This window comes from Phoenix dactylifera, chromosome 1 (assembly GCF_009389715.1).
Source record: "Phoenix dactylifera cultivar Barhee BC4 chromosome 1, palm_55x_up_171113_PBpolish2nd_filt_p, whole genome shotgun sequence".
Taxonomy (NCBI): domain Eukaryota; kingdom Viridiplantae; phylum Streptophyta; class Magnoliopsida; order Arecales; family Arecaceae; genus Phoenix; species Phoenix dactylifera.
This window is the reverse complement of record NC_052392.1, coordinates 40,208,560-40,233,708: the sequence shown is the minus strand read 5'-3', so window position 1 is coordinate 40,233,708 and position 25,149 is coordinate 40,208,560. Positions and strand designations below refer to the sequence as shown.

The window sequence follows — 25,149 nt, the reverse complement described above, 5'->3', positions numbered from 1 at the left end:
TAGAAAGCTGTTTGATAATTTTCATAAATCTTATGACGAACGCATTCGCATCTACATGAGTGCAAAAGCACACCCAAACACAGATCCGTATGCACTTGCAATTTCCCCAAGGATTCATGCTGTAACAACTGTTTCTGCATCTTTTTAGTATACTGTGGCAGATGGTTTTACTGATAGAAGATGCTGCAATTAGCAAGAAATTTCTTCACTTTATTATGTGATTCATGAGGTTGTCAGTAATATTCTTTGCCAATCTTTCCAGATCTTCCTAGATTTGAATGAGAAAGATATGAAACAAATCAGGGTTTTATTTCGTGAGGTAATCCTTAGTTTTGTTTTATTACCTGCAACAATTTTATCCTCAATGATTATGCATCATTCTAGTGTATTATGAGATGTATGCCACAGATTTCTGTATTGAGATCTTACTTTGCAATTATAAATTGTATGACAGTTCAAAATTTGAAGTAAGTGTGATATTCTTCGGGTGAAGTTATCTGGAAAAAATAATCAGCCATTGGAAAGCTTAAATACATTCTCATAAACTTCAGAATGGGCTACAATCAAACAGACAATGATTCATTAGTTAATAGTTAATACTGTTTTAAACAGATTTTATTGGGCACCACTACACTCGTACTTCCTGACAAGTTGATGAAGTGCAAAAATATAAACATGATCATTTGAAAGTTCTGCTGGAAACTAGCTCCAGTCTCACTGATATATTACCTGGACTTCACCTCCTACTTTATTATAATAGAATATACAGAATACACGTTTGACTCATAACACATGGCTTACCTTCCGCATTCTGAGTTTTGGAGTAAAGTGAGGCATTGGAATTTGAAAATGGAGGACAAGGACATGCAAATGATCTTATACGAGATAGTTGAAAATGCAAGTATATTGACATATTCTCTAGGTCAACCTTTTCAATTTGGTAGTACATAGTATAATGTTTATTCACCACCATAAATAGTTGATGACTGGAAAACACTCTTAACATGCCAGATTGAAGTAACATACTCAGTCTCATGGTCTGCCTTCCATACTTCTAAATTTCTAATGCACTTAATTGTAAGTGTATGAATCGGATGGATTTCTAATTGTGATTGGCATTTCATTTTTCTTTTGAAGAAGAAATCCTATGTAGCAAAAAATCATTATTTTGGAAATAATCCTTACATCGTTATTTGCTATTCTCATGCTTGGTCTTGTCTCAGGTATAATTTATTCTCCTTCAAGTGTTTGTCTTGTGTTCGGTGTAATTAATTCACATTTCTGTTCGACTCAAGTACAACTATAGTTTATGTTAACTCCTCTTTATGCATATAAATTTGTTTCTTCTAGTTACCTCTATAAATACTATAAAAAACCAGACATACTAGTGGATTTATGTTCGCGGGCACACAATCATCACCATCGAGCCTTTGACAATTATTCATGAGCTGTTTTTTGCTCCTTTATTTGGTTATTTGTATTTTGGCCTTCCTTTGATTGACCCAAGTGTTTTTGTATCCGATGCTAGCTTAGTCTTCTAGTCGTCCTACTAAGTTATGATACTTTTTCTTTGCCCTCTTGTTCAATCCAATCTTATCATTTAGATAATCATAAGTTGCAAAATGAGCCTTATCAGCTCTCTTCCATATGTAATTTTTAAAGTTCTTTATCTGTGTCTTTTGTTCACTTCAAATATTTAAACCTGATTTATTCTTGATTACTTCATTCACCACCTGATTCTATCACCAAGTTCCTTTAATAGGGACGTATTTTCCCTTTGGACTCTTCAAGAACTCTTCTGCTAACTTTTTTGATGCAACTGGTCATATGGTGTCACATCCTTCTTGGTTCAGTTGTCAAATTTCAATTTCCTTCCACCAACATTTTATTCCTTAAAATGTCTTTCCCCATTTATACTGTAGTAGTGTTTGTATTATTGTTCAAGCTAGAAACGAGTACATCCATGGGAGTTTAGTAATTTTACCTATACGATATATAGATTACCTATTGGGATGAAGATTGGAGGAACTTCATGTCAAGTAGGGGCCTATATTTGTTAGTAAGAGGATGAATTGCTAATCTAGTGGTGGAATCGGGTTGGGGGTGGGAACAAATCGAGAAAGGCTTATTAAGCTTATTTTGACTAACTATTGTCTCGATAGGAACCTATTGTGGTCAATGATTTACAAAATATTCTTTTCTACATAGAAAGGAAGGACCTGTTAGCCATTCTTATTTTAGTATAATTTTAAGTTGCTGTTGATTTGTTACATTTGCATTCTTATGGTGTTGATATGTTCTTTTGCAGTTGGAGCTAGTAAAGGCCAACATCCAGGCTTGTGATTCCAATGAAAAGATCGAGTCACTAAAAGTTACTCAAAAAAATCTTATCAACAAGGTTTGTACTCTATGTACTTGTATGCATTTTAATTTTACCCGTGCTAATTTTTCTTTGCTGGACATATACGTGATGTATCATATTCTTCAGATCAAGGTTTTCTATACTAACCCATAGCACCTGTACTGAGCATACCATACCGACCAAGGTTCTTCATACAAGTGCTTACCGCCCTGTACCAGTCGTGCTATGTTGTTCTAGTACCGAACCAATACTCGATGTGGAGGGTGTATCAAATGTCGGTACGCCGAACTTACCATCGAACCGAGCATACCAACATTGTACTGACATGGTACTAGTACACGGTCCGGTATTAAGATTGTGAACCTTGGGAGCAATCCCAATAAGGTGCCAATCATGGTTTTAAAAACTTTTAGGATGAGGGATGGTGCGACCGGTACTATAATGTTTTAATGTGAAACTAGCATAAGTACGGGCACTGCAATGCCTAAACTTGTGTAATAGTGTGTACTGGTATGGTACTATCGATATGCACCGGTATGAATCGACATGACTAGTATGGTATCAATACCAACCGTATGTACCAAGCATTAGCTATTAGGATGGCCCCCTTCTAGGTGGATCGGGGTCCTGACTGTGTCCTAGGTCCCGTTTAGTGACCATTCTTATCTCGGATGGTTGGTATAGGCTATCGAATGAGTTCTCAGAGATTTTGGCCTTCTTAAAAATGGAATGTCCGAGTAATATAAATATCTTTTGGCCATGCATTTTTCTACCTATGTATTGTGTTAGCTGGCTGCATGTTTTCCATTCATGTAACTCTTAAGGTAGGTTTTTCATTTTGGCCTATGAATCTTCCAAGTTGGAAGTTGCCTTGCCAAGAGTTTGTCGTCTCCAACCATAAGGCCAGCATCTGATCGTGAGCTGGTGAGGATGCTTTTCAAACTTTGATGGATTGTCCTCTGATCGAGAAAAAGCTGAATATATATAGATGACATAAAGCTTGCGGATTTTAGTTGTCATTAAGAAGAAATTGTTCTATTATATTCCAAGCCTTATTATTCATACACTACAATTGCTCAATTCATAAACTTCTATGGTAGATTACTTCATTGAAAACCCTGTATATTATTATTTAATCTCCCTTGCAGTCCATGGAAACTCGATTCCTTCTGTTCTCTGGAACAAGCACGTGGGGAGAATCTCACCGAACCACAAATACAGCCAATTAATTTAATAAAACATTCTTGAAGTTTAAAAGCTGTCTTTGAATTTGAATTGTGGTTTCCATGGAAAAATGTTGTTGGAGGAAGACCAATTGTATCTTTCAAAATTTGGGGGGGAGGGAGCACTTTACATGCATAGATTCTTATTGATCTTTGGAACCTCAACAACCATCAACATTTATTGACTAAACGTCATGTGACTTTAGTTAGAAGTCCGTAGACCAATAGGCATATTAAACATGAAACAGGGACTCGATCATTTCACATTAGGCAATCATAATCTGCTCAGCCTGCTGTTACTTGCTTTTCAGATGCTCAACCTTATTTTGTAATTGTCTCTCTTTATAATCCACAGATATATAATGACTCAGCTGAAGCCAAAATTCCAGCAGTTTTGGATTACTTGAATACAGTGATTGAGGTAATTGTTTTTAGTTTATCCATCATGTGATTTTATCATTTTCTGGCTGGTGAGACTGGTCAATTCCATGTTAAAATAATTGATTTTAAACCATCTGACTAATTTTTATGGCATATAATTTTGTTTTCCTTTTGTCAAGTTTGTTATAATATTAGCTATGGTACATGAATGGCTTCTCGAGTGGGATTATTATGTTCATATCCTGATGGATTAGTATAAAAGTTCACTGATGTTGTTCAAACTTTTCATTATAAGCCTTTGATGACATATTAGTTTAAGGGTTTGAAACTTCCAGAAGCAGGCCAAACTTCTTTGTATTTGCATGGATCCTCTTTTCACCTCTTGCAATTGTTATTGTATCATGTTACATAGTTCATCTAAGATGTTTTAAGTGGACACCGCCAGTCCACCACCATTGAATTTGAAATTAGCCATCTTGAAGTTTGAATTTAGTACATGTGGTTTAGTTAATATAATTCTGTTAGTAAATTGGTGCGTGATCTTGTAGTGTGATTTTTTCTATTTATTTAACGTCTTTAGCTTGTTGGCCGTCATCGTATTATATGTAGCATCCTATTACATAGGACTACTCGAGTATGTATGATCACCTTATCTTCATGTTACAGGCAGATTGCAAATTCTTAATATTTGCACATCATCAACCTATGATTGATGCAATACACCAATTTTTGCTTGTAAGATATCTTAACCTTCAACAGTCTCTCCCAAATGTTGGTTTGTGCTCCATACTGATCCCCAATACATTGCAGAAAAAGAAAGTCGGCTGCATTAGAATTGATGGTGGTACGCCGTCATCATCAAGGCAAGCTTTAGTCAGTGACTTTCAGGAGAAGGATAATTTTAAAGCTGCAGTTGTATGGCAGTTTCAACCTTTTACTGGTTCGATTTATTTCCTACTTGGTTTTTTCTTCTTGCTTCTTATCTTCTAATTTTTGATGACATACATTGTCCAGCTCTCTATTAAAGCTGGAGGTGTTGGATTGACATTGACAGCAGCCAGTACAGTTATCTTTGCTGAGTTGTCCTGGACTCCAGGTGATATAATTCAAGCGGAAGATCGTACTCATCGGATTGGCCAGGTATGAGGAAAATTATTTGATTCACTGTTGCTGTCGCTTGAGATTATTTTTTTGTTTCATGTCTTCAAAGTAAATGCCTCCTTTTTCTCTGTTGTTACACCATATTTTTTTTCACTCTATGTGCATGCAACCAAGATTCAAAATGTTTATTGGAGTTTCCAATAGATGGAGAATCATCTTCCTGAAGACATGAATTTATTTGCATACTGGAGCATTTGAATTGTTAGTTTACATGTTGGGTAATTTGAAACTTCTAGTCCTCTATAGAGAACCTTGATAAACTATTAATTTTGTTAAAAGCTGTAATGTTCATTCGTGGCTCCTCAATTTTTATTCTGTAGATTTTTAACAAGGTCGATGTTACTGTATGCCAATTCACATACTAAATTTTGTAAGTTGCAGCATGCTTCCTTTTATATATGAGTTGTGAAGCAAGGTAGAGATTCCTTAGTGCATTCCGTTCTCATGTAGTTTTGCAGTTTGCAGCCGCTAGTATTGGAATGTCCTTGCAGATAGTATATGGCACAAGGTCCTCAAGTACAAAATTCTAGTTTGTGACTCAGCATAGTGTTATCTTCCAGGATATATGGAACTCCAGGAAGATGCTTTGACTCAGCCAAGAAGTTGAGTTTTTGCAGTTTCTAAATGATATATCTGTAGTGTTATCCATCACATCTTTTCATACCGATCAATCAGTCTCACAGTTGATATCACATTTTTAACTTTACATGTTATCGTGGTTTCTTTATCAACATGGAGATCAATCATCAAGGTTAAATATGTAATGTAATTTATCTAATGTGTAATATGGTCATTTCCTGACGCCCTAGGCTTCCCAATCATGCATTAATAGTACTGGACTACATTGCTGAATCTTATCTGTTTTGGCAATCTGGAAGTTTCTTGACTAGAATAATTTAATTCCCTACATTGAAACCTTTGGATTTTATTTCATTTCTTTTGAACTGTCAGGTATCATCAGTTAACATATACTATCTTCTAGCTAATGACACTGTTGATGATATAATCTGGTAAGTCCGTCCCGGTGATTACACTTGCAGCAGTTTTAGTGCTACAATTGTGAATTAATGCCCAAGTTTTTCATTCAGGGATGTTGTCCAAAGCAAATTGGAGAATTTGGGCCAGGTTCTCTCTCTCTCTCTCTCTCTCTCTCTCTCTCTATCTCTATCTATCTATCTATCTATCTATCTATCTATCTATCTATCTATATATATGTATATATGTATGTATGCATGTATGTATGTATAGATGCATTACGTATACCATTATGGTTGCATTTTTTTTGTGTTAAGAAAATGGTCATAAAGGCTGCAGTTACATACTTATGTTATAAACCCCTAATATGTCACGAGACAAAAAAATTCCCTTGTTCCACAGGTTCATATTCACTTAAAACCCATGATGGCCCAGATCCCTAGCTTGATTAGGAATCTAGTTTGCAACAATACCCCATTTTTGAAAATATGTTGTAGCTTCAATTCCTCAAACCATCCATCAGGTTGAGACAATCATAATTCAGGGTAGTCAGGTTGGAAGGTATGGGCTCTCACCTGACTTGATTGATATTAAGGCGAGACAATCATTTTCAATTACCATCCTCGGTAACTGGCACTAACGAGCCACAAGTAGGGCCTCCCTAAGGGCCTGAGCTTCAAGAGCAGAGAATCAGTGAGGATGGCTATACCTTTATGTTCAGTTGGGCACCCAGTTGGTTCCTATAGGATAAACACAGCATGTGGCAGCTGATCCGCCAGAACAACTGAACCATCTGTGCTATTTTTAAACCAAGAGGGTGGAGGGGAATCCCATCTTATCGAGGCTTTCTAGTTAATATGGAAGATTGTGGTTGAGTTTGAAAGAACTCATTTTCCAGGCTACAAAAGGCCTCACATAGGAATCCTTTTTCTTTTTTTTTTTTGATCCTTGTGGTTCTCATTCCCTCATCACTATTCCAGCCAACCACCATCGTTACCAAATCCTTCCTCCTCTCTCATCTACCCCCCACTGTCTTCCCATATTTGTGTATTCTCAAGCAAGGTTTGCCGTGCCGGTCGATATCGTACTGACACTTGGCATGCCTCGCCGTCTCGTACTATTCTGCATACCAACATTGTAATAGGATGGTACCAGTACGGGATTCAGTACTGAGATGGCAAACCTTATTCTCATGTGACGATGAGGATGGTGATGTAGGTGATGGTGGATCTACTAGCGGCATTTGATAAAGTTGATGTGTTAAAGGTTATGATGAAGAGATGATAGTAGAAGTGGTGATGATGTTGGTAGACGGCCACGGAGAAGATGGCGGTGGTTGTATTGGAGGTGATTATGGTAGTGGTGATGATGGTTTGGTGGTGGTGGTTTTGAGGGAGATCATAGTTGGAATAAGGAGGTGGGAAGGTAGCGGCGATGGTTGGGGCCACCAAGAAGGGAGGTGGAGGTTCAACCATGTTGGACAGCAGCAAGTGAGGGGAGATGGAGCCTCAACATGGGGGAAATAATGATGACCCAGGTGTGGATCGGCTGGAGTTGAGGATGGGAGAGTTGGGTGTTAGCCATGGTGGGGGTGCCATCGCTGGTTCAATTGAAGTTGGATCACTATTTCCATCCTCATCATTGTCACCAGTCCCGACCATCACCATCCGTATTACCGGTGCGGGGCATGTTCGATCCCATCATCAGAGGGGAAGGCCATGTGGATTGGGTTCGTTAGAGGGGTTGAGCTGCCAGATGTAGGATTGCCAAAGGAGAAGGCTAGCAAGGTCCACGTCTACCTGAGGGAATCAGGCCACTTTAGGGTAGTGGGGAGGGGTCCCATCACCATAGGGGGGCAATGAGGGTTCAGGCTGGTTGTGACAACGAAAATGGGAAAGAAAGATGGCACATGAGGGGGAGTAGCTGAGAACCTGATAAGCTTTGGAATTGGAATTCTGGTGGTTTTTGTGAATGTTTAAAATCTTCTGATATTTCATGCTTTTGTCTAATACCATATTATTTTGAAACTCTAAAATGTCATCCAAACAAATCTTTGGAAAGCTTTCAGCAAATGTTCAAATACAGGAGTATGGCCTAATAATCTGGTATTTTTAGGTATCCAAACAGGCTCTGACATCAAAACTCTCCCGAAGCCTCTCTAGATTCCATCCTGTTTCATTCATAAGCTCAGAGATGTAAGTTTTGGTCATGTCAATATTAACAAATGTAGGCTTATAAATGATGGGAGTATAAAAATGGTCAGGATGGTTACCAATCTCAGTTACATTGGCCATTGCCAATACAGTACCTCAACCTATATCTCATTTTCAGCAGGACCGGTACATATGATGCTTTTGTACCATTTTTTATATCTTTCTCTTCTGATACAACTTCTCCTGTATATTTCCATCTAACGACATGATCTGATTTTTTTTTATATATTTATATTTATTTTATATCTTATAACTGTGATTTTTAAATGAGCAGATGCTCGATGGCCAGGAGAATGCATTAGACGTGTCTACCAGTCAAACAATCAGCAGTCCTGTAAAACAGAAAACAGTGGACAGTCCAAGGAAGCAGAAAACAATAGACTCCTTCCTAAAACGCTGTCATGTTGCTACAGATACTCAGCCTAAAACCAAGAACCCTAAGTTCTGAACAAGGCTTGATGCATTTTTGTAATATGTATTTTTTTTTGTAATGCACATGGTAGAGACCAAACTTTTTGGCCTCCCTGTTAGTATTCCTAAGAAAGCTGTAATATATTGAAATAGATGGATCACCTGTAAATGCTTGTATATGGAGTGGCTGATGAGTAAGGCTAAAAAAAAGAAAAAAGAAAAGTTGTAATATATTCTTTATTTCTCTTCCGTTTTGCCTTAAAACTTGCTTTGTATTCAGTATTAAATCGGTGAACTACTTGCTTGTAAATGCTGGCATACAGAGTGGCAGCAACATCTTAACATCATGCACTGATTGAAAGGAAGCTACCTCTATGGCTCACTATAGTATTTAAGACATCGCATCATCCTGCTGATCTGGTTGTTATTTCTCCTGATCTTGGTGCCTTTTTCTTCCGTCTACCCCCATTCCCACCCAACCCATCAACCCTTCCTCGTGAAAAGTGTGGTTGATTTTGAGAGTAATTTCTCGAGATTGCAGAAGCCACAAGGGCTGGCTGAATGGAAGCTTTGGCTGTGCCATTAAACTCTTGAATTGGATTGCAGTATAAGCTCTTGAATTGCAGTGTGATGGACCTATTGCTCACGCGAATGTTGGTGTCTCTGGGGAGCAGGAAAGCAAATGCTTTCAACACATCTAGTATTATATAAATCTCAGTGAGAAACTCTTCTCCATATATAAGCAAAAAAAATGGAATGCACATGGACCAATAATATATAAACTTCTATCTCCACTTCCTCCAGCAGACTTGCTATAATACGAAACCGGTTTTGGAAAGCAGAAGGCTGTCATTGGTTTGATTCATTTTTGTGAATTGAAATGAAGGTCAAGGGCGCGACTCATGCGACAAGAAATACTGTGCGCTGTATCTAGAGTGTGTCCAGGTTTTACGGCAAATTCCTCGACCGAGATCCGTTCTCGCGGAATTCAATGATAACAGATTATATGCGATGGGAACTTCCGCTCGAAGCCTCGGACATTTTCAGAGTAATGCTTCGAGCTGGAAGCCAGTCAGACTCTGTTATCGCATCATCAATGCTTGTCTTCTATTGTTAAGCTTGGGCTTCAAATTCTTTGATCAGGATGTGCTCTGAGCACAGCCTAATTGGAGCGATCTCAGCCGAGATTTGGTGTCTTGGAATGCTATAATCTCTGCGCACCGCAGAGATCATCGGGTGCTTCCTATCTTTCGGAGCGCGGAGGATTCAGGGGTGCTGCCAGACCAAGCCAATTTCATGTCATGGCTCTTGGCGTGTGCGAATTTGGGGTTAGGTTGAAGAGAGAAAAAAAAGGACCGGAAGAGGTGGAGAAGGTGAGAATGTAAATGAGAGAGAGAGAGAGAGGATTGGAATCAGATTTTTATGAATTCAAATGATAACCATTCTAATTTCTCTTGGATTTTTGCTGTTTTCTCTTTTAACGAGTATCTTCTTGTAAGTTGTTGCATGCAAATATTATGCATTGCAAAGAACAGAAGCCTCTATTTTTCCCTCGAAGATTGTAAGATCACAACTACTCCCATTTATGTTTGCCAGAAGAAGCCAATTTTAACACCACATCAGAGTGCTCATGAAACCACGTGAAATAAGATATGCCAGTTAAATTAGGATATTTTTTTGTAGTAGATCTAAATTAACTTCCTTGAGTATTCAACTCTAGCTACTTCCGAATGCAGCAACTGCCACTGAATCAGATCTCTGTGAAGGAAGATATAACTTACCAAAATATGGGGAACATATCTATTTCAATATCCAAGGGGTTACATGAGTCAAGAATTGAATCCATTTCATATTTGAATGCGTCCAAGAACAATCCCAAAGAAAGCCCAGCCTTCCAGTAATTGAAAATAGTGATGAGCTGCCTCATCTTGCCGAGTAATGGAAGTGAAGCCCTGTACATGAGAGCACCAATCCCCTCAACCACCACCACCGCCAAACCAGCAGAAAGAATGTCCCAGTCACCAGTTTGCCCAATAACAGTGGCAAATGCTGTTGCACAATAGAACCCCACCAAGAAGAAAAGCACCTTCATCCAGAGACCCTTCTTCAACTCCTTAATTCTAGCCGTCAACTTGGTCCGGAAAGTTTGAACCACTCTTACCAGACGAGTACCGGTGTTCATACTGCTTCCTGGAGGGTCCGAACTGCTGTCATCTACCATGCTCTTGACAGCCCAGCTCACCTGCCTAATATAAGCATAAGATTATAGGATTATATTAATATTAGAGAGTGTCAATAAGAGATAATATTAATAGGATATCATAACAAGTTTTTCCTCCTGATTGGTAAGAGCAACTTACATTTATTGAGGTTGCATATAAATGAATGGAGAAACAACTATCAAGGAAGAGGAAGCATGGCGAGGTAAGAAAAGCCCCCAAACCTTTCAATGGGATGTACATAAGTAAAACATTAGCTATTTTGACACATATCAAAGTTGCTCCAAACTGATATCTGTTTCCAACCAATTCATGTTTAGTCCATCAGTTTATCAGTTGGAGTTTTCATGTGGGATGTCTAATGCGGATTACAGATGAACTCAAAATGGGTATGAATCTAATGTTTAGCCCATCAGTCTATCACCTGGTATTTTCATTTGGGATTACCAATGTACAATTTAGATGAACTAGAAATTGGTTTCACTCAGATGTAGCAAAGGATTATGGCTTCAAATATTGAAAATTCGAGTCTTACGGTTATGCAATTAGCAAGCTAATGTTTCATGAGTTTGAAAGAATTTTATATGATCCATTGAGCTTGGGAGTGCTTGTCAGCATCAAGAGGATTTAGGCTTCGGTTGTACGATAAACCTAAGGTTTGAAACTTTCTACATTATAAAGAACGAATAAATGTTGGCTCCTCCTAGGAGGGCCTTAATGTTGAATAGAAACATGGCATCATACTGTTGAACAGATCAACATACCCCATTAACTTGAATCTTGAGAAAATAGTCAGAATCAATTTCAGAAGTATTTTATAACAAACATTCAAAAGATTTGGAAATATAAACAACACGGCTTAGACACTTATCACTGTAGCTTTTTCCATCCTCCATGCAAGTGGTCTCTCTCTTTCTTCACCTAAGTCTAAAGAAATAAGAATCTTGGCTGTATAAGAAACCCATGCAACCCTTCATCAAACTCCAAGACTCTTGAAAGTTACAAAGGGGTCCCGCCGCTCTCAAACAAAAAGGTCTACTACTTCATAAGTTTTCCACAACCATTTAATCAAGTGGGACATTAATATCAATCTAAATTGCCCTAAGATGACAGGGCAAAGAAAGCCAAAAGAATGATATTGTGGAATGTATTCACCATTAACGGCCTGTTTAGATATTTCTACATGATAGGGCTTAATATCCTGAGATCCTAGGCTTTGGGCTGCACGAAGGCAAAAAAAAAAAAAAAGGCTATTGAGGGTCATGCTTAAATGGACGGCTCAATCCACGAATCCTACGGGATTTTCACCTCAATCCTGTAGGAATAGCCAAACAATCCTGTAGGAAACTGGAGTTGAATGCAATTCTATGCTGGCAGAGTTAAGTGAAATGCATATAGAGATGAAAGAACCATATTCCAAAATGATACAAGTTTTTAAACATTCTGAAAGGCTTCCTTTTAATAAACATGCCAGGTATGTGGGATCTGGTAGTCATGCCAAAAGAATTGCTCTTTAGAAAGTGTCGCAGAAATTTACTAAAGGACAATTACATTCTATAGGTAGTGTATCACCAAATTCCTCAACAAGATATCATGCTTTACGCCGCTCATTAGAAAAACCTGATATTGGTTGAAGGATGGCTAAAACTCTGAAAAAAATATATACAATGTTGGTTCTCTAACAAGTGGATAATCTCATGTGCAATTACAGACATCTGATGCCTTATTTTCAGGGACAGGTGAGGTGAAATCACCCAATGTTTAAACTGACAAAGTTGGGAATGAACCTGGCAGGGGCAAAAAATGAATTCTAAATTCCAGCTGGTACTGGATAAATATTATGCACCCTAAATCCTCAAAAAGAGAACGGACTCACTCTAAAGAAAAGGGGCATAGAAAAAATGAAAATGATTACAAAACAGGACATCTCTGAGGAAAAGCATTTCTATTCTACAGGAAGACTGTGTTCCATGCAAAGCTGACTTCGTGCCACTATATTGTCTTTCTAACCAAAATTATCATAAGCATGAAAATTGCATTAAATATATGTTGTTTCTTCTAAATATAGAATTTAAACAAATCTCTGAGTCTCAAGTGTGCAGTCCCTCTTCAGTCTCTCTTTCATAAGATGATTACAAGCTTATAGCTGGGTTTAAATAATAGGCAGCATGTTTTTCAAGATAGTCAAGCGTGAATGCTGGGAAACAAATTTTCCACTCCAACAAGGGTTCCAGGAAACCAAACCGAGAAAACAAGTGTAAAACGTGATTTAAGAAACACGAAATTCACATTCTCAAAATAACCAATCTGGAGTTTGGATGAGAAGGAACTACACGATCTCATTCTCTCAACCTGATGTGTCCTGGTCCCACCATTGGTAGAAAGGAAAGGAAAACTAAGTCTGAAACATTCTAAAACTGCTTTTAACTAAAATGATTATACTATCTACTAATATGCACGAAGCCATAAAACTGACCCCAAGCCTAAAAACTACATGCTAGGCCCTATGATCTCATTCTCTCGACCTGATGTGTCTTGGTCTCACTACTTGTGGAAAAGAAAAGATAACTGAAATCTAAAACATTCTAAAACTGTTTTTAACTAAAATAATTCGGCTATCTACTAATATACATTCTAAAACTGTTTTTAACTATAATAATTCTACTATCTAGTAATATACATGAAGCCACAAAACTGACTCAATGTCTACAAAACTACATGCTAGGCCCCATGAAAAGAGAAGAATGAAAACATTCACCTCTTCTAGTTGTTTTTCTTCTGAAAAAACATAGACAACGATTGGAGAAAGAATCCATAATTGTTGGACTTTGTGGCCTTCCACTCGCAGAATCAAGAAATTTGTTTACGGATTGCCTCAACTAATCTTTATTTTTTTATGAAGATTTTTAAGGAAATAAGAAAGGGAGGATGTTGACTATGATAGAGATTTTAATGTTTTGTTGAATTTTATAAGATATATATCTTGTTTTTTATACTAAGTATTTATGATTTTTATAATTTTACATAAATACTTCTTGTTTTCCAAATTACACAAATTTTGTCAATCATTTCCTGCTCTCGTTTATCATGCTCCTTTCGTTACCTGGCAATTATGCTCTCACATAATATAGAACATCCTAAAATTGAGGAAGAATAGTATGATACCTACTTCACCAGAATATCAATTACAAATTGCATCTTCCCAATATTAGGTGTGCAAGTAGTACCTGAAAACCTGACAATTCAACTCAGTTATCTTGTAATAATTGGGTATGGATCCAATTTGAGTTTTTGATAACCTTACTAGATCAAAATCAGATTCTAGGATCTGATTTCATATCAGATCGAACTCGAATATAGCTATATTAGAATCTGCGAATCCAACAACCGGAATATATATACACGTCAGTTATATAATGTAGCACATATAGATATAGAAAGATAAAGAGGATTTTTTTCTCGCATATGCGCAGTTTCAGTTCCAAAATCCAAACTGACACTGGATTTTAGCGCAGTTTCAATCAAGTTAAACATAAGTAGAAATTTAAATATGTCCCTAAAGTGATTGGATTTTTTTCAAAATCAATCATCCACTTTCAATATCGTGCTCCTTTTCTAGATGCACCCAAAGAATTCTCTTTATATAGCAGTATAGATATTTACTTTCATTTCCCTCCATATCATGTCATTTTGTATCAGTTACAATTAACACTCTCCAACATGTATAGCTTGACAGCTAGGGATTCATGCTTTCAAATTGAATATCAATTGAAACATATTTTTTTCCAAACATATATAACTTCCACTCATACTTCCTTTTTTTAAAACAATTATATTTTTATCTGTAAGTTTTCTTCATGTACTCAAAAGTCATCTAGTTTTTCTTTGTTTTGTTATAAATCAAAAGCATCTATTTGATTTTAGATGTTTTTCCTAACTATTTTAGTTTCTTCCCATTTGATTTATACTTCACATATTCCCATTTCTGGATAAAGATGAGAAGAACCTAGCCTATCAAAGAGATCTATTTCTTTGTTCCACGAAATATTGAGCTCCTTAATCCCTATAATTTAGGGATAAGGAAAACACCTCCTAGATGGAATCCTTTACCTTAGAAAACTGGAACTAGGAGTGCTTGGAAGCCCCTCTCAAACAGTTCCACCGTTCCATTCCCTCACCATTTTAAGATGGTTGACAGCCACTAATCATGGCTTATCTGTGGATGGATTAATGGGACATCCAAACAGCCGATTATTGCTATTCCTTCTCCAAATTCCTTCTTGTTTAGTATTTTTACTGTTGCATTCTCTTTTGTCTATTATATCTTCTCTATCTTTAAATGTTTGTTTTGCATGTCATGTAGGGATTAGGTAGAAAAAAGCTAGTACGGTAACTGGCCAAATAATATAGTAGGCATAGAGCCCATGGCCTCTCCTCTTACAAGGGATTAAAGGCTAGTGCAATCATCAAAACATTGAGCAACCATTTGTTATATTATAAACCAACACTTCTTTTTGGGTCGTCTTTTCTTGTCATATCTTTATGATTTCTAATTGAAGAATGATGTTTACATTTGTCTCTTACATATGGAAAGTGCAAGGTTGTCATACTATAAAGTAATATGTGATGCAAAAGCTCGGACATGATATGTAACCTTTGAAATCATACTTATTTACTAATGTTCTAAGGGGAAGCAAAATATTCATAATTCAAGTAACATTGCCTTTTGATTTCTCAGACATTCAATGAAAATTTCCAGGGGTATTGAAAAAATAATAGCAAACCTGGAATTCTTGAGTGAGGGTACAGCTGGACAGGACAAGCATCGCGGAGGGCATAGTATTTTGTTATAAACAAAGACAGGCTTCTGGAGGTATGACACAAATAGAAAACTTGACCTTGAGCATTTTAATGATGGAAGGAATACGCCTTCTGAATAGCATGACAAGGTTGACGGTTGTGCTACCATTACCACACATGCACCTGCTGAACATTTCTTTTTTAATCTGATGAAAAGATACATTAGCAAGGAAAATTTCTAGGAAAATGCACTTAATTTGTGAATGATTTAAAATAGAAAAAAAATCATAGGTATACCTAGTTCCCACATGGGGAAATATACTAGAACTTAATCCAAATTTCTCAATTTGTCTGGCAAGAGTAAAAATTAACTGTAAAAGTATGTAATCATGTCTGATTTATGATAATCATGTAAAAATTTCCTCAATTTTTATAAAGTTAAGAACTATCAATTATTAACTTTTTATTAGCAAATACATAAATATATTAGAAAAGTGTTCTCCCATAAATATGGTAGCACAGTAACTGGAAGAGATCAAGTAAAGACATTCAAAGAGCTCTGTAAAGAAATTATCATCTTAGATCAAAACCCTACCAACTCCACCAATAGTATACAATAAGATTCTACTCTTAAGCCAATTACATAGATTAGCACCTTCAAATGTCCTATGCCTCCTGTATTCTCAAACATTAGTTTAATTTAACTGTAGCTATTAGTACATTTTTCATAGGCCTAGATAACTTCAAAAGTCTCTAAACCAATGATGTTATTGACATTAATTAAAAATTTATGAATATTTTTTTTTAATTCAATGTCAACATGCATTGAGCACCACAATCAACTTTTGGAAAAATCTTACTTCCTAGGGAGCACATCTCCATTAGCAAATATTTATCCCGCATTATGTATCTTTTCCTATTTTTGAGCAGCTTGAAATTTGATATTTTATCATTTTTAATAAATATGGACAAACAGGGGCATGGCAATCAAAAGAATCACCATAAGTTTTTTTTATATATATTAAAAAAACATCACTTTAATTTTAGTCACTATATTCTTTAAGAGAAAATTGTAAGATGTCTAACAGATCGACGGTCACAAAAAGACTATAGATCATATTATGCTTTTCATTGTGGAATCACATAATGCTACATAAGACAACTTAGCATAATATTATTAATGAATGACAAAAAAATGAAGTCCCTAAAATCAAATTATATATAGCATGTTTGCGTAGAATATCATGAAAATGCTATTACAATTATTTAAATTCCAGCATGTTGATGGCTAGGCCTAATTAGAGGAAGACATTCCCTCCTTCCCCTTTCAATGTATTATTTATTTTAAACTAGAAGGAACCTCTGCACACACAAACACACCCATAAAAGCAGCTCATTCGACATGTAAATTATGCTCAAATGTTATTCTAGATATATATCCCCATCTAATACAAAATCCAAATTGACACTCTCAGAGGAAAGTCGGTCACAAAATCAACCTACTTTAGCTACATTTTGGATTGATTTACTATATCTACGAATGATTCGCAACTATTCTGAAATATGCAAGATTAATGAGCAAAATAGTACTTCTAATTCAATGATGAAGAAACATTATGTTCACCAGCACTAAGGATTAGCTTAAGCTCGTTCATCTCTATATAAAATTTTCTATCTTGAAGAGTCGCACTAAGTTCTTGACTTGGGTTGCAAACACCAAGATAACCATAAAGAATTCGAAGGACTTCAGAAGTCTACAAACTCCTTCCAAGTCCAAATTGATGACTAGCAAGACTGAAATCAAAGGTAACCACGCATTTTTATAGTTTGATGCACCAAATCGATGCTTCTATATATATTTGCTACAGATTACATAATCCCAATATCTAATAAGATTGTTAACAAATGCAACTTTACCCCTTATTAGGCAATGCTAATAATGGAATTTTCTTGACAATATGTGAAAATGGAACAACGCAAAATCTCTCTATTTCTAATTCATTCGTGTAACCATTGTAAAAGCAAACCAATTGACCAACCAAAACAAATATGAGGACCTGAACCAAATGAGGATATACAGTAAACATTCAGCATCAGAATTCCTAAGCTAAGGTACAACAAAGAAGAATATGATCCTGCTGAATTCCTTCGGACTATAACATAGTTTTGTCATTTATAAGTTGAAGCCTGTAAACAATCAAAATGCTAAAGTACTTGTTTCGAATAAGATTGATTTAACAAGTTCACTGTTACTATGAGATATAAAAAGGTTTTAAGAATGAAAGGAGAAGATTTGGTGGATACAACTGAAAAAATAGACTCAACAATAGGTTGTCTGCGATAGACATCAACCAATATGGTGTTCAACTGGTTGAATAACACACGAATGTATTTTGGTAGATTTGATTGACTTGGAAACAGTCCCCATAACCCAATACCTGATAGGTTGATGTTGCATTTCATGCGCAAGAAAGAATTCCATGCATTGTGTAGATTTCGATATTAAGGGGTTAAATTTGCACCTATTATGGCCAGTTCCCAACCATCCAAAGATTTTAGGTCAAAAAGAAAGAAGATTAACCGATGGATTAAAAAGCATCCATTCGAAACAAAAGCAAAAGAGGTCTTCACCCAAAAACTTCCTCATATGCCATTTGGAATGAGATTTTTAAAGAACTTCTTCTTGAATTGGTTAGGTCTTTGTTCCTGATGTCATTAGATAATACCAGCAATTAGATAATCGACTCAGCAGATTATATGCTCCCAACATATTCCATAGTTGTTAAACACATCGGGATCCAATAAGTGAACCGCTCACTAGGAAGAGATCGCCAGAAACAATTACTATTTTTTTTTTTTGCCGTGAAACAGGGGATTAGATCCCTCCAACTCCACAGAGATCTGGCCATGCTCCCTATATTAAGCTTTATTACCAACAAAATATACACCCTCGCGGTTAACAGAGGATAAGCGCTGTCTAACAGAGCATTTTAGTCAAAAAAACAAGAGAGAGAGAGAGAGAGAGAGAGAGAGAGAGAGAGAGAGAGGCGGTGTTACCTGAAAGCCCGTCGAATCTCCGCCGGCAGCCGCTGGTCGCAATTCGCCTGCCGTCGCCGCTCGATGGCCTCCTTTCTTGGCCTGAACTGGAGAGCGGAGAGGGGAGAGAAGGGAAGTATCGAACGCCCCCCATTATTTCTCCCTCGCTGATCCTGTTTGGATCATCAAATTAAAAGCCCGGACGCCTGAGCCCCACGACAGCTTGGTCACGAATGTCTGGGCTGGGTCGAGGCAGGCGGCGGGCTGGGCTTGGTTAAGCGCCCGCGCAAGCACCCGGGGCCACTGGCCCACTATAAATCTATAATGCAATAGGTGGTTTCCACCCCCTTTCTATGAATTTTATTCTGTGGGTAAGCGGGTCACAGCCTCACAGGCTTTCGTTTACTGGTGGCTTGCAAGACGAGAGTAGGCAGCAAAGGGAATCCATCCTACGCTCCTGGATAAAGTTATCAGTGAATAAGCCCTGATCAAAAAATTGGCGGGGACAAGAATTAGGCTCCAATTTTAGATATTCAGATACTAGGTTGCATGTTACCTAAGATCCCAATTTATCGCCGGAAGAAAATTAAATAACGATCGGCAAAACCCTGAAAACCTCTAGAACCCATGGAGAATGCTACTTGCAGGTAGGATCTCGTCATTGACCGAGGAGTAGCAGCCGGCAAACCAAGCATTCAAAGTGATGCGCTCGTCTCGAATTGTTGCCTTGTACATTGAATCTTTGTTTACTCCTATGATGCGCATGATGGAGGATATAATTTTTTTAGGAGATAGAGATAGAACCCGTTCCCAATCTTTTTATTTATTATTTTTTAAATCATGTTGTTCTACCAAAAAAAATATCATGTTATAACAGCTAATCACAGCTTGAGTGAGAGCCATCATGATCAAATGGTTAATTAGGCATAGCTCACTTGTTTGATGACCGAAAACTGGGCCCGAGGATTGTCCGCGGAAACGGCCCAGCGGGGAAGGTCAAGATAGAAGCTGCTGGCCCAAAACCCACAGCCCAAAACCTTCCGCGCTCTTTTAATCTCTATCGTCTGCACCTTTCTCTCCTACTGCGACGGCGGACGGAGCGAGACGCGGAGAGAGAAGAGAGAGAGGAACGTCCTCGACTTGTCGGATGGCGTTGAGGCGGGCGCTGGGGTGGTCGGATGGCGAGCTGATGCGGTCGGACTCGAAGCCCTGCTCCCGGCTGATGCGCCACACCGCCGGCATCTTCAGTGTCGGCGGCGCCTTGGGTTTCTGGATCCTCTGTCGCCTCCACTACGGTCCCTCCCTTTTCTTCCCTTTCTCTTCTTTCTTTTATTTATTTTTTTTAAAAGTTTTGCTTGTTATCTGTTTCCGCACAAAGTCCGATTTTTGACGGTAAATGTTTGTCTTTTTATCTCTTCATGATTTCTTCTTCATCCTTTGAAGAATGGATTGTCTACTAGGGACAGGCATTAGATTTTTGGTATCGAGTCATTGACTGACTAATGTGGGAATTTGAGGTCAAGGTGAAGATTTTGGGGATCTAGTGTTGGAATTTGGAACGAACTTCCCAAATTTCTCTATATTGGATGAATTTAACGATTTTACTGAGTGAGTTCATCCACATCATCATTGAAAGTTATCATCCTGATCATTTAGATGCTATCAACTAGTGTTAGTCGTGTCTCCCTTGGAAACCAAAAGAAGGATTTCTGATGGAAAGTTCTACTGTGACCTTGTTACCTGGATGACCCGAACTAGGTCTGATACAAGACTTCTTGTCGTTTCATTCAGAATCTTTGGTAGTTCATTTAAGAATGATCGTTACGATGGGAATGATTTTGATTTTCCAATGTCGGTTTTGATTTTTCTGTCAGGTACTGAACACGCTTGTTAACCTTTTTAGAGTGCTACTTTTCTTGTTGCCGATCATCTTCTAGAAATAATGTTGTGGGTGAAAACATAACAGGGCATATATTTGTTGCAAGTCTCATGGTGGAGGAAAAATTTGTTATTGGTGGATTTGCCAATCATCATGCTCATCTTGGCATCTTTTGGAAGATAATGATTCCCAGTGGGTTAGAAGGTTGACAATGCCGTGGCCATTTGTTATGACTATAAGCAATCCCATTGTTTGAGAGAAGTTTATGCAAAGGTGCAAGAGCCTAGGAAGCATCTATGTAAATTGTAAAATAGGATATGGTATTATGAGATGATAAAAATAAAGTTATTTTCTTTTTCCATTTTTAAGAAAAAACGTAATACATTCTAACAGATATGATAAGATGATTAATGTGCATTTAATGTTGAACTACGACTACTTGTACAATACTTGATACTTTCAACAAAGAGTCTGGTTTCTGAGTTTGACAAAATGGTGTTGTTAGACTATTGTTGAAGATGGTTTCTGACGTCAAGTCTGGGTTTGCTTTTTTATGCTTAAAATGTATCTTAGATTTGGTTTTGCCGGAACTCTTTTTACTATTGATTTTGAATTTAGATGCCTTTCATAGAATCATTGGAAGATTGAGAAAATAAAAAATTTCATAATGATGGGCACCAAATCTGAAGATAAATTGGATCCCAAAGAACTAGATATTATCCAATGATCTAGGGCATAGATGTAGAAAGATGTGACATTATGCCTCAAACAATGTAAAATTTAAGAATGAAATACAAAAGAAAATCTTATATATCATGGAGTAAAGAATTAAATCACAAGAGATGTTGTGCTTCAGGGTTTAACAACTAGCAGCTAATCACTTGTGCCAAAAAAACCTTGAGGCCCTCTCCCCCCCCACCCTCCTTTTTTTACCAAGAAATTCATTCGGATAGAATGGGGGTTATGGCAGAAACCTTTTAGTTGATTAAGGGGGAATCAGAAGTGCACAAGAAGTACCAACCAAACTTAGAGGGATAAAAAGAGAACCACAAACCTATTTAAGAAGAAACAGAAACATTGCATCACCTTTTTCTTTTTTTGTGCTAAACATCGCATCACCTTTCAAAACCAAAAAGAGGGTCTGGAACGAAAACAGAAATCTCATATCAAAGATGATACATTTTTTTGAGAAGTTTATCAAAGATAATACCTAGAAAAACAAATTATCTAACTCATCATAAAGAGTAGATGCAGACTGAAGCTAAGCAGCACCAAACATTTGAGCAGCTTAAGGCAGTTAGTCCAAATGGGACATATTCATTCATGAGCATCATCATTTTTTCTAAGGAAGAGTATAAAAGCAAAGCATATCCACTCAAGAACATAACAGCGATGACTAGTACTTGCACTATCTCAATTAGGACATCCATGTAAAAAGAAGCTACCTTGAATAGAACATTCTAATGGTTTACCTTGGAAAAGGAAAATGTTCATTTATTCAGCAGAACTCCCTCACATCACACAACCTTGTCCTCCAGATCATTTATGAAGAACCTAGAGTTGTACTAAATAATATTCAAATTCCTCAATTCAAGCCATCTTCACACCATGATTCCAAATTACAAGTATTAAAAACAAAGTTAAACAATAAGAAAAACCAAGAGATGGGTAGATTGACATGCACCTTTTTATACTATTTCTTAATTACTTCGTTCTAGTTTCGAATGTGATCTCTTCCCATCAGCATCACATATCCTACAAATAACCATGCGGCTTCCTGAATAAAGTCATTCAATTCTTGTACAACATGCCTAAAGAGATTAGGACTTCGGAGTGGTGCTTCTTCTGTGCCCATTGCAGTTGGAAATTTTCATCTTCCATGCTACCTTCATGTGACGCTGCTTTCATGTTTACTGCTCTAAATTTAAGCATTAGTCCGTTTGGTATCTTATTTAAGACCCACCAAATTATTTCTGTCAGCATTCTACTATGTTCTTTCTTGTATTGCTAAAAAGATGTATAGTTTTTCACTTGTCTTTAATCTTTTCATTAATTCCTTCGCAAGAATCTCGCTGTAATGGCTTGCCTCCTTGGTATTAAAATAATAAATTCTTAGAAGAGAAGGTTGTTGCTAGTTTGATTTTCTTTTCCATCAACTTCCCTTGTAATGACATATTTTGCTTGCAGAATAAATCATAGGATGGGACCACAATGTGCATCATCCTAGCTGATATTGCATCATCAATTATTTGGTCTCTTTTGCCGGAATGCCTTAGATTTGGTTATCATTATCAGTTACCCTTGTTAAATGAACCAACTTGCCATTGCATAGTATTCCATAAGTTTTTACATTGTTTAGGTTGTTAAACTTTTGGATAAATGAAAAAAAGACTGGAATTTAGGTGGCCTTCCAGCTATAAAATGGAAAAAAATGATGAAATTTCTTACCTAATATAAGGGATGTCCTAAAAAAAATCTACTTGAACCCAAAGAGCAACTAGGGTTTTACCATGAACAATATCCTTTTTTCCAAATCCAGCAAATTGTAACTTGCTTCAAATGATTGAACTGATATGGTTTGCTTTCAATCCTACTTCTTTTTGAGAGTATTCTTATGTTAATTTTATCAGAATTCAGAGAACCCATTTAGTGGGAGCTGATATGCATGGATTCTAGCTTATAGAACTCTCAGGTATTATTATATTTTTTTGTTTTGGGACAAAATTTTGTAAAGACTTTTTAGGTGATTGAAGGCTTGTCAAAGGGAGTATAAAACTCTAAAGGATGTTGTAATTTTATAACTTTATTTTGTTATAGTTAATAATTGCAAACTAAGCTTTGATGTCACCCATTTAACTTGATATGTTTGCATACGTGTGGCCCTTCTTGTCCTTATTTGACAGAAGTTTGAACTTGAACAGTTAAGCCTCAGTTAATCATAGTTATCATTCTATTACAGGCCCAAGAATAACAATTCCGAGAAGTCTCAGGTGGGCTTCTTGTGGAGCAATATCGGTGAGCTCAACGTCAGTCCTGCTGGTCCGCCTCTTTAGTCCAGAGTGTGAACCTCAGAATATAGCTGCTTATGACAAACCCAAATGAGATTGTTCTTTGCTTGCATAACTGCAATGTTTTTTATATCCAGTTCAGCAGCATACTGTCAAACCACTTGAGAACTTCTCATCAAAAGCTGCTAGCTGGATTGGATCTTGTGCTTTGGCAGGAATTACTCTTGGAAGAATTATTTCTTGGACTAGTTGTTGAGAGGTCATGGCCAAATAAACTCATATATTGTTCAAAGCTATGAAGCTGTTCTTCCCTGTGTTTAATGTCAGCAAGGCCAGTAAGAAAACCTTCATGGTCTTCTTTATATAAGTTTTTTCTTGTAATATATATCAAAAGGCAGTATTCTACTTTGCTTGGAAGTGCTTCATAGTGATGTCTTATCGTCCACAAGGTTGTTGCTTTCTGTGATAACCAAGATGATGCTTGTTGTTAGGCGATCTCATTGATTTGATGGACGGATAATTTTGAAATGTTCTGATGAAGAGCTGCATTCTTGAAGAGCTATATATTTGAAATGATCATTTCTTTATTATTTAATGCAACAGCGACATTTAGATGATATATAACTGTATCTACATTTTTGAAGAGCTATATATTTGAAATGTTCTGATAGCTGGGTTATAATCGCATCTGTTTCAGTCTAAGAGCTTCGTTACCAAGTTCTTAAAGCAATCAAATAGATCTTTTAGATGATACATAAACCCTCAAAAAGGTTCTGAAGTATTTGGGCAATTGGCATATGAAAAATGTAGTACAATGTTCAACCAGTTATAGTGGGACTGATGACAGTCTAAAATTAGAGAAAATGTCAGATAAATTTTATTTTGGGTAGAAGGCAAAAACATAACCCTAGGGAACATACAAACCTCGGAACAGCAGATGGCTAGATCTGTAAAAACTTATTCCTCCACTTAAAATAAGAAAGCCTGGGTGCCTTCACTACAAAATGATCAAAGGCCCCTTGCCTAACTATGGTTATCCAGAAAGAAAACTAGCATCATGTGACTTGATTTGCCAAGAAATTCATTCAAGAATCAACAGCCACATAATCCCCCAACCGGCCATTCAATCCACTCTAGGATGGATGGGAGTGAAATATAGCCATCTCCTCCCTTACGGCACAGATAAAGCCTTCAGGTCTAACCCATTAAGAATGCTATAAACTCTAGTTACCCAATAAAAGAGGTTGATCCCATTTAAAGTTTCAAAGTATACAGCTGATATATACCTTGCTTTCATATTGTTGATCAAGCATCTGTGGCTGTTAATGTACAATTGTCCAATAATTGGCTCTAGTCATACAAAAATGTTATTTTGCCAGGTGCTGAACTTATAGGTTTCTGCCTTCCCCTGACCAACAAAATGTGGAAAGAAAATCAGATATAGCTTGCTGATTATGGTTGTGGTATGGCCATGGTGCCTT

At 37.0% G+C, this 25,149-nt stretch overlaps 3 protein-coding genes across 8 annotated transcripts in view; 2 read left to right on the top strand and 1 right to left on the bottom strand.

Annotated features, from left to right (window-relative positions):
* LOC103714730 (SWI/SNF-related matrix-associated actin-dependent regulator of chromatin subfamily A-like protein 1) overlaps positions 1-8,990 on the top strand; it is a 29,671-nt gene extending 20,681 nt beyond the window's left edge. For 2 of the 4 annotated variants that reach the window (XM_008802107.3, XM_008802109.3), the window contains exons 16-24: positions 263-319; positions 2,309-2,398; positions 3,941-4,006; positions 4,633-4,701; positions 4,777-4,881; positions 4,981-5,106; positions 6,079-6,137; positions 6,216-6,252; positions 8,590-8,990. In XM_008802107.3, the coding sequence (XP_008800329.1) occupies positions 263-319; positions 2,309-2,398; positions 3,941-4,006; positions 4,633-4,701; positions 4,777-4,881; positions 4,981-5,106; positions 6,079-6,137; positions 6,216-6,252; positions 8,590-8,763 (783 nt within the window). In that variant the 3' untranslated portion in view covers positions 8,764-8,990. The other 2 variants (XR_005506574.1, XM_008802108.4) reach the window with 2 other exon arrangements.
* A 1,493-nt stretch (positions 8,991-10,483) lies between these two features.
* LOC103714731 (ycf20-like protein) lies at positions 10,484-18,982 on the bottom strand. Of its 3 annotated transcripts, none has more exons than XM_039114569.1 (3): positions 18,803-18,982; positions 15,844-15,931; positions 10,484-10,972 (listed from the first exon to the last, which is right to left on the bottom strand). In XM_039114569.1, exons 1-3 carry the CDS (start codon positions 18,933-18,935, stop codon positions 10,504-10,506), a joined length of 690 nt encoding a protein of 229 aa, XP_038970497.1. In that variant the 5' UTR covers positions 18,936-18,982; the 3' UTR covers positions 10,484-10,503. The 3 variants fall into 3 exon arrangements, with proteins under 3 accessions (XP_038970497.1, XP_038970491.1, XP_038970495.1); XM_039114563.1 differs by having other exon boundaries at positions 15,730-15,931; positions 18,803-18,967; XM_039114567.1 differs by having other exon boundaries at positions 15,730-15,928; positions 18,803-18,967.
* Positions 18,983-19,829: 847 nt separating this feature from the next.
* LOC103706018 lies at positions 19,830-24,224 on the top strand. Its single transcript, XM_008789951.2, has 2 exons — positions 19,830-20,076; positions 23,620-24,224. The coding sequence occupies exons 1-2, from the start codon at positions 19,929-19,931 to the stop codon at positions 23,760-23,762; spliced, it is 291 nt and encodes a 96-aa protein (XP_008788173.1). The 5' UTR covers positions 19,830-19,928; the 3' UTR covers positions 23,763-24,224.
* Positions 24,225-25,149: the final 925 nt, after the last annotated feature.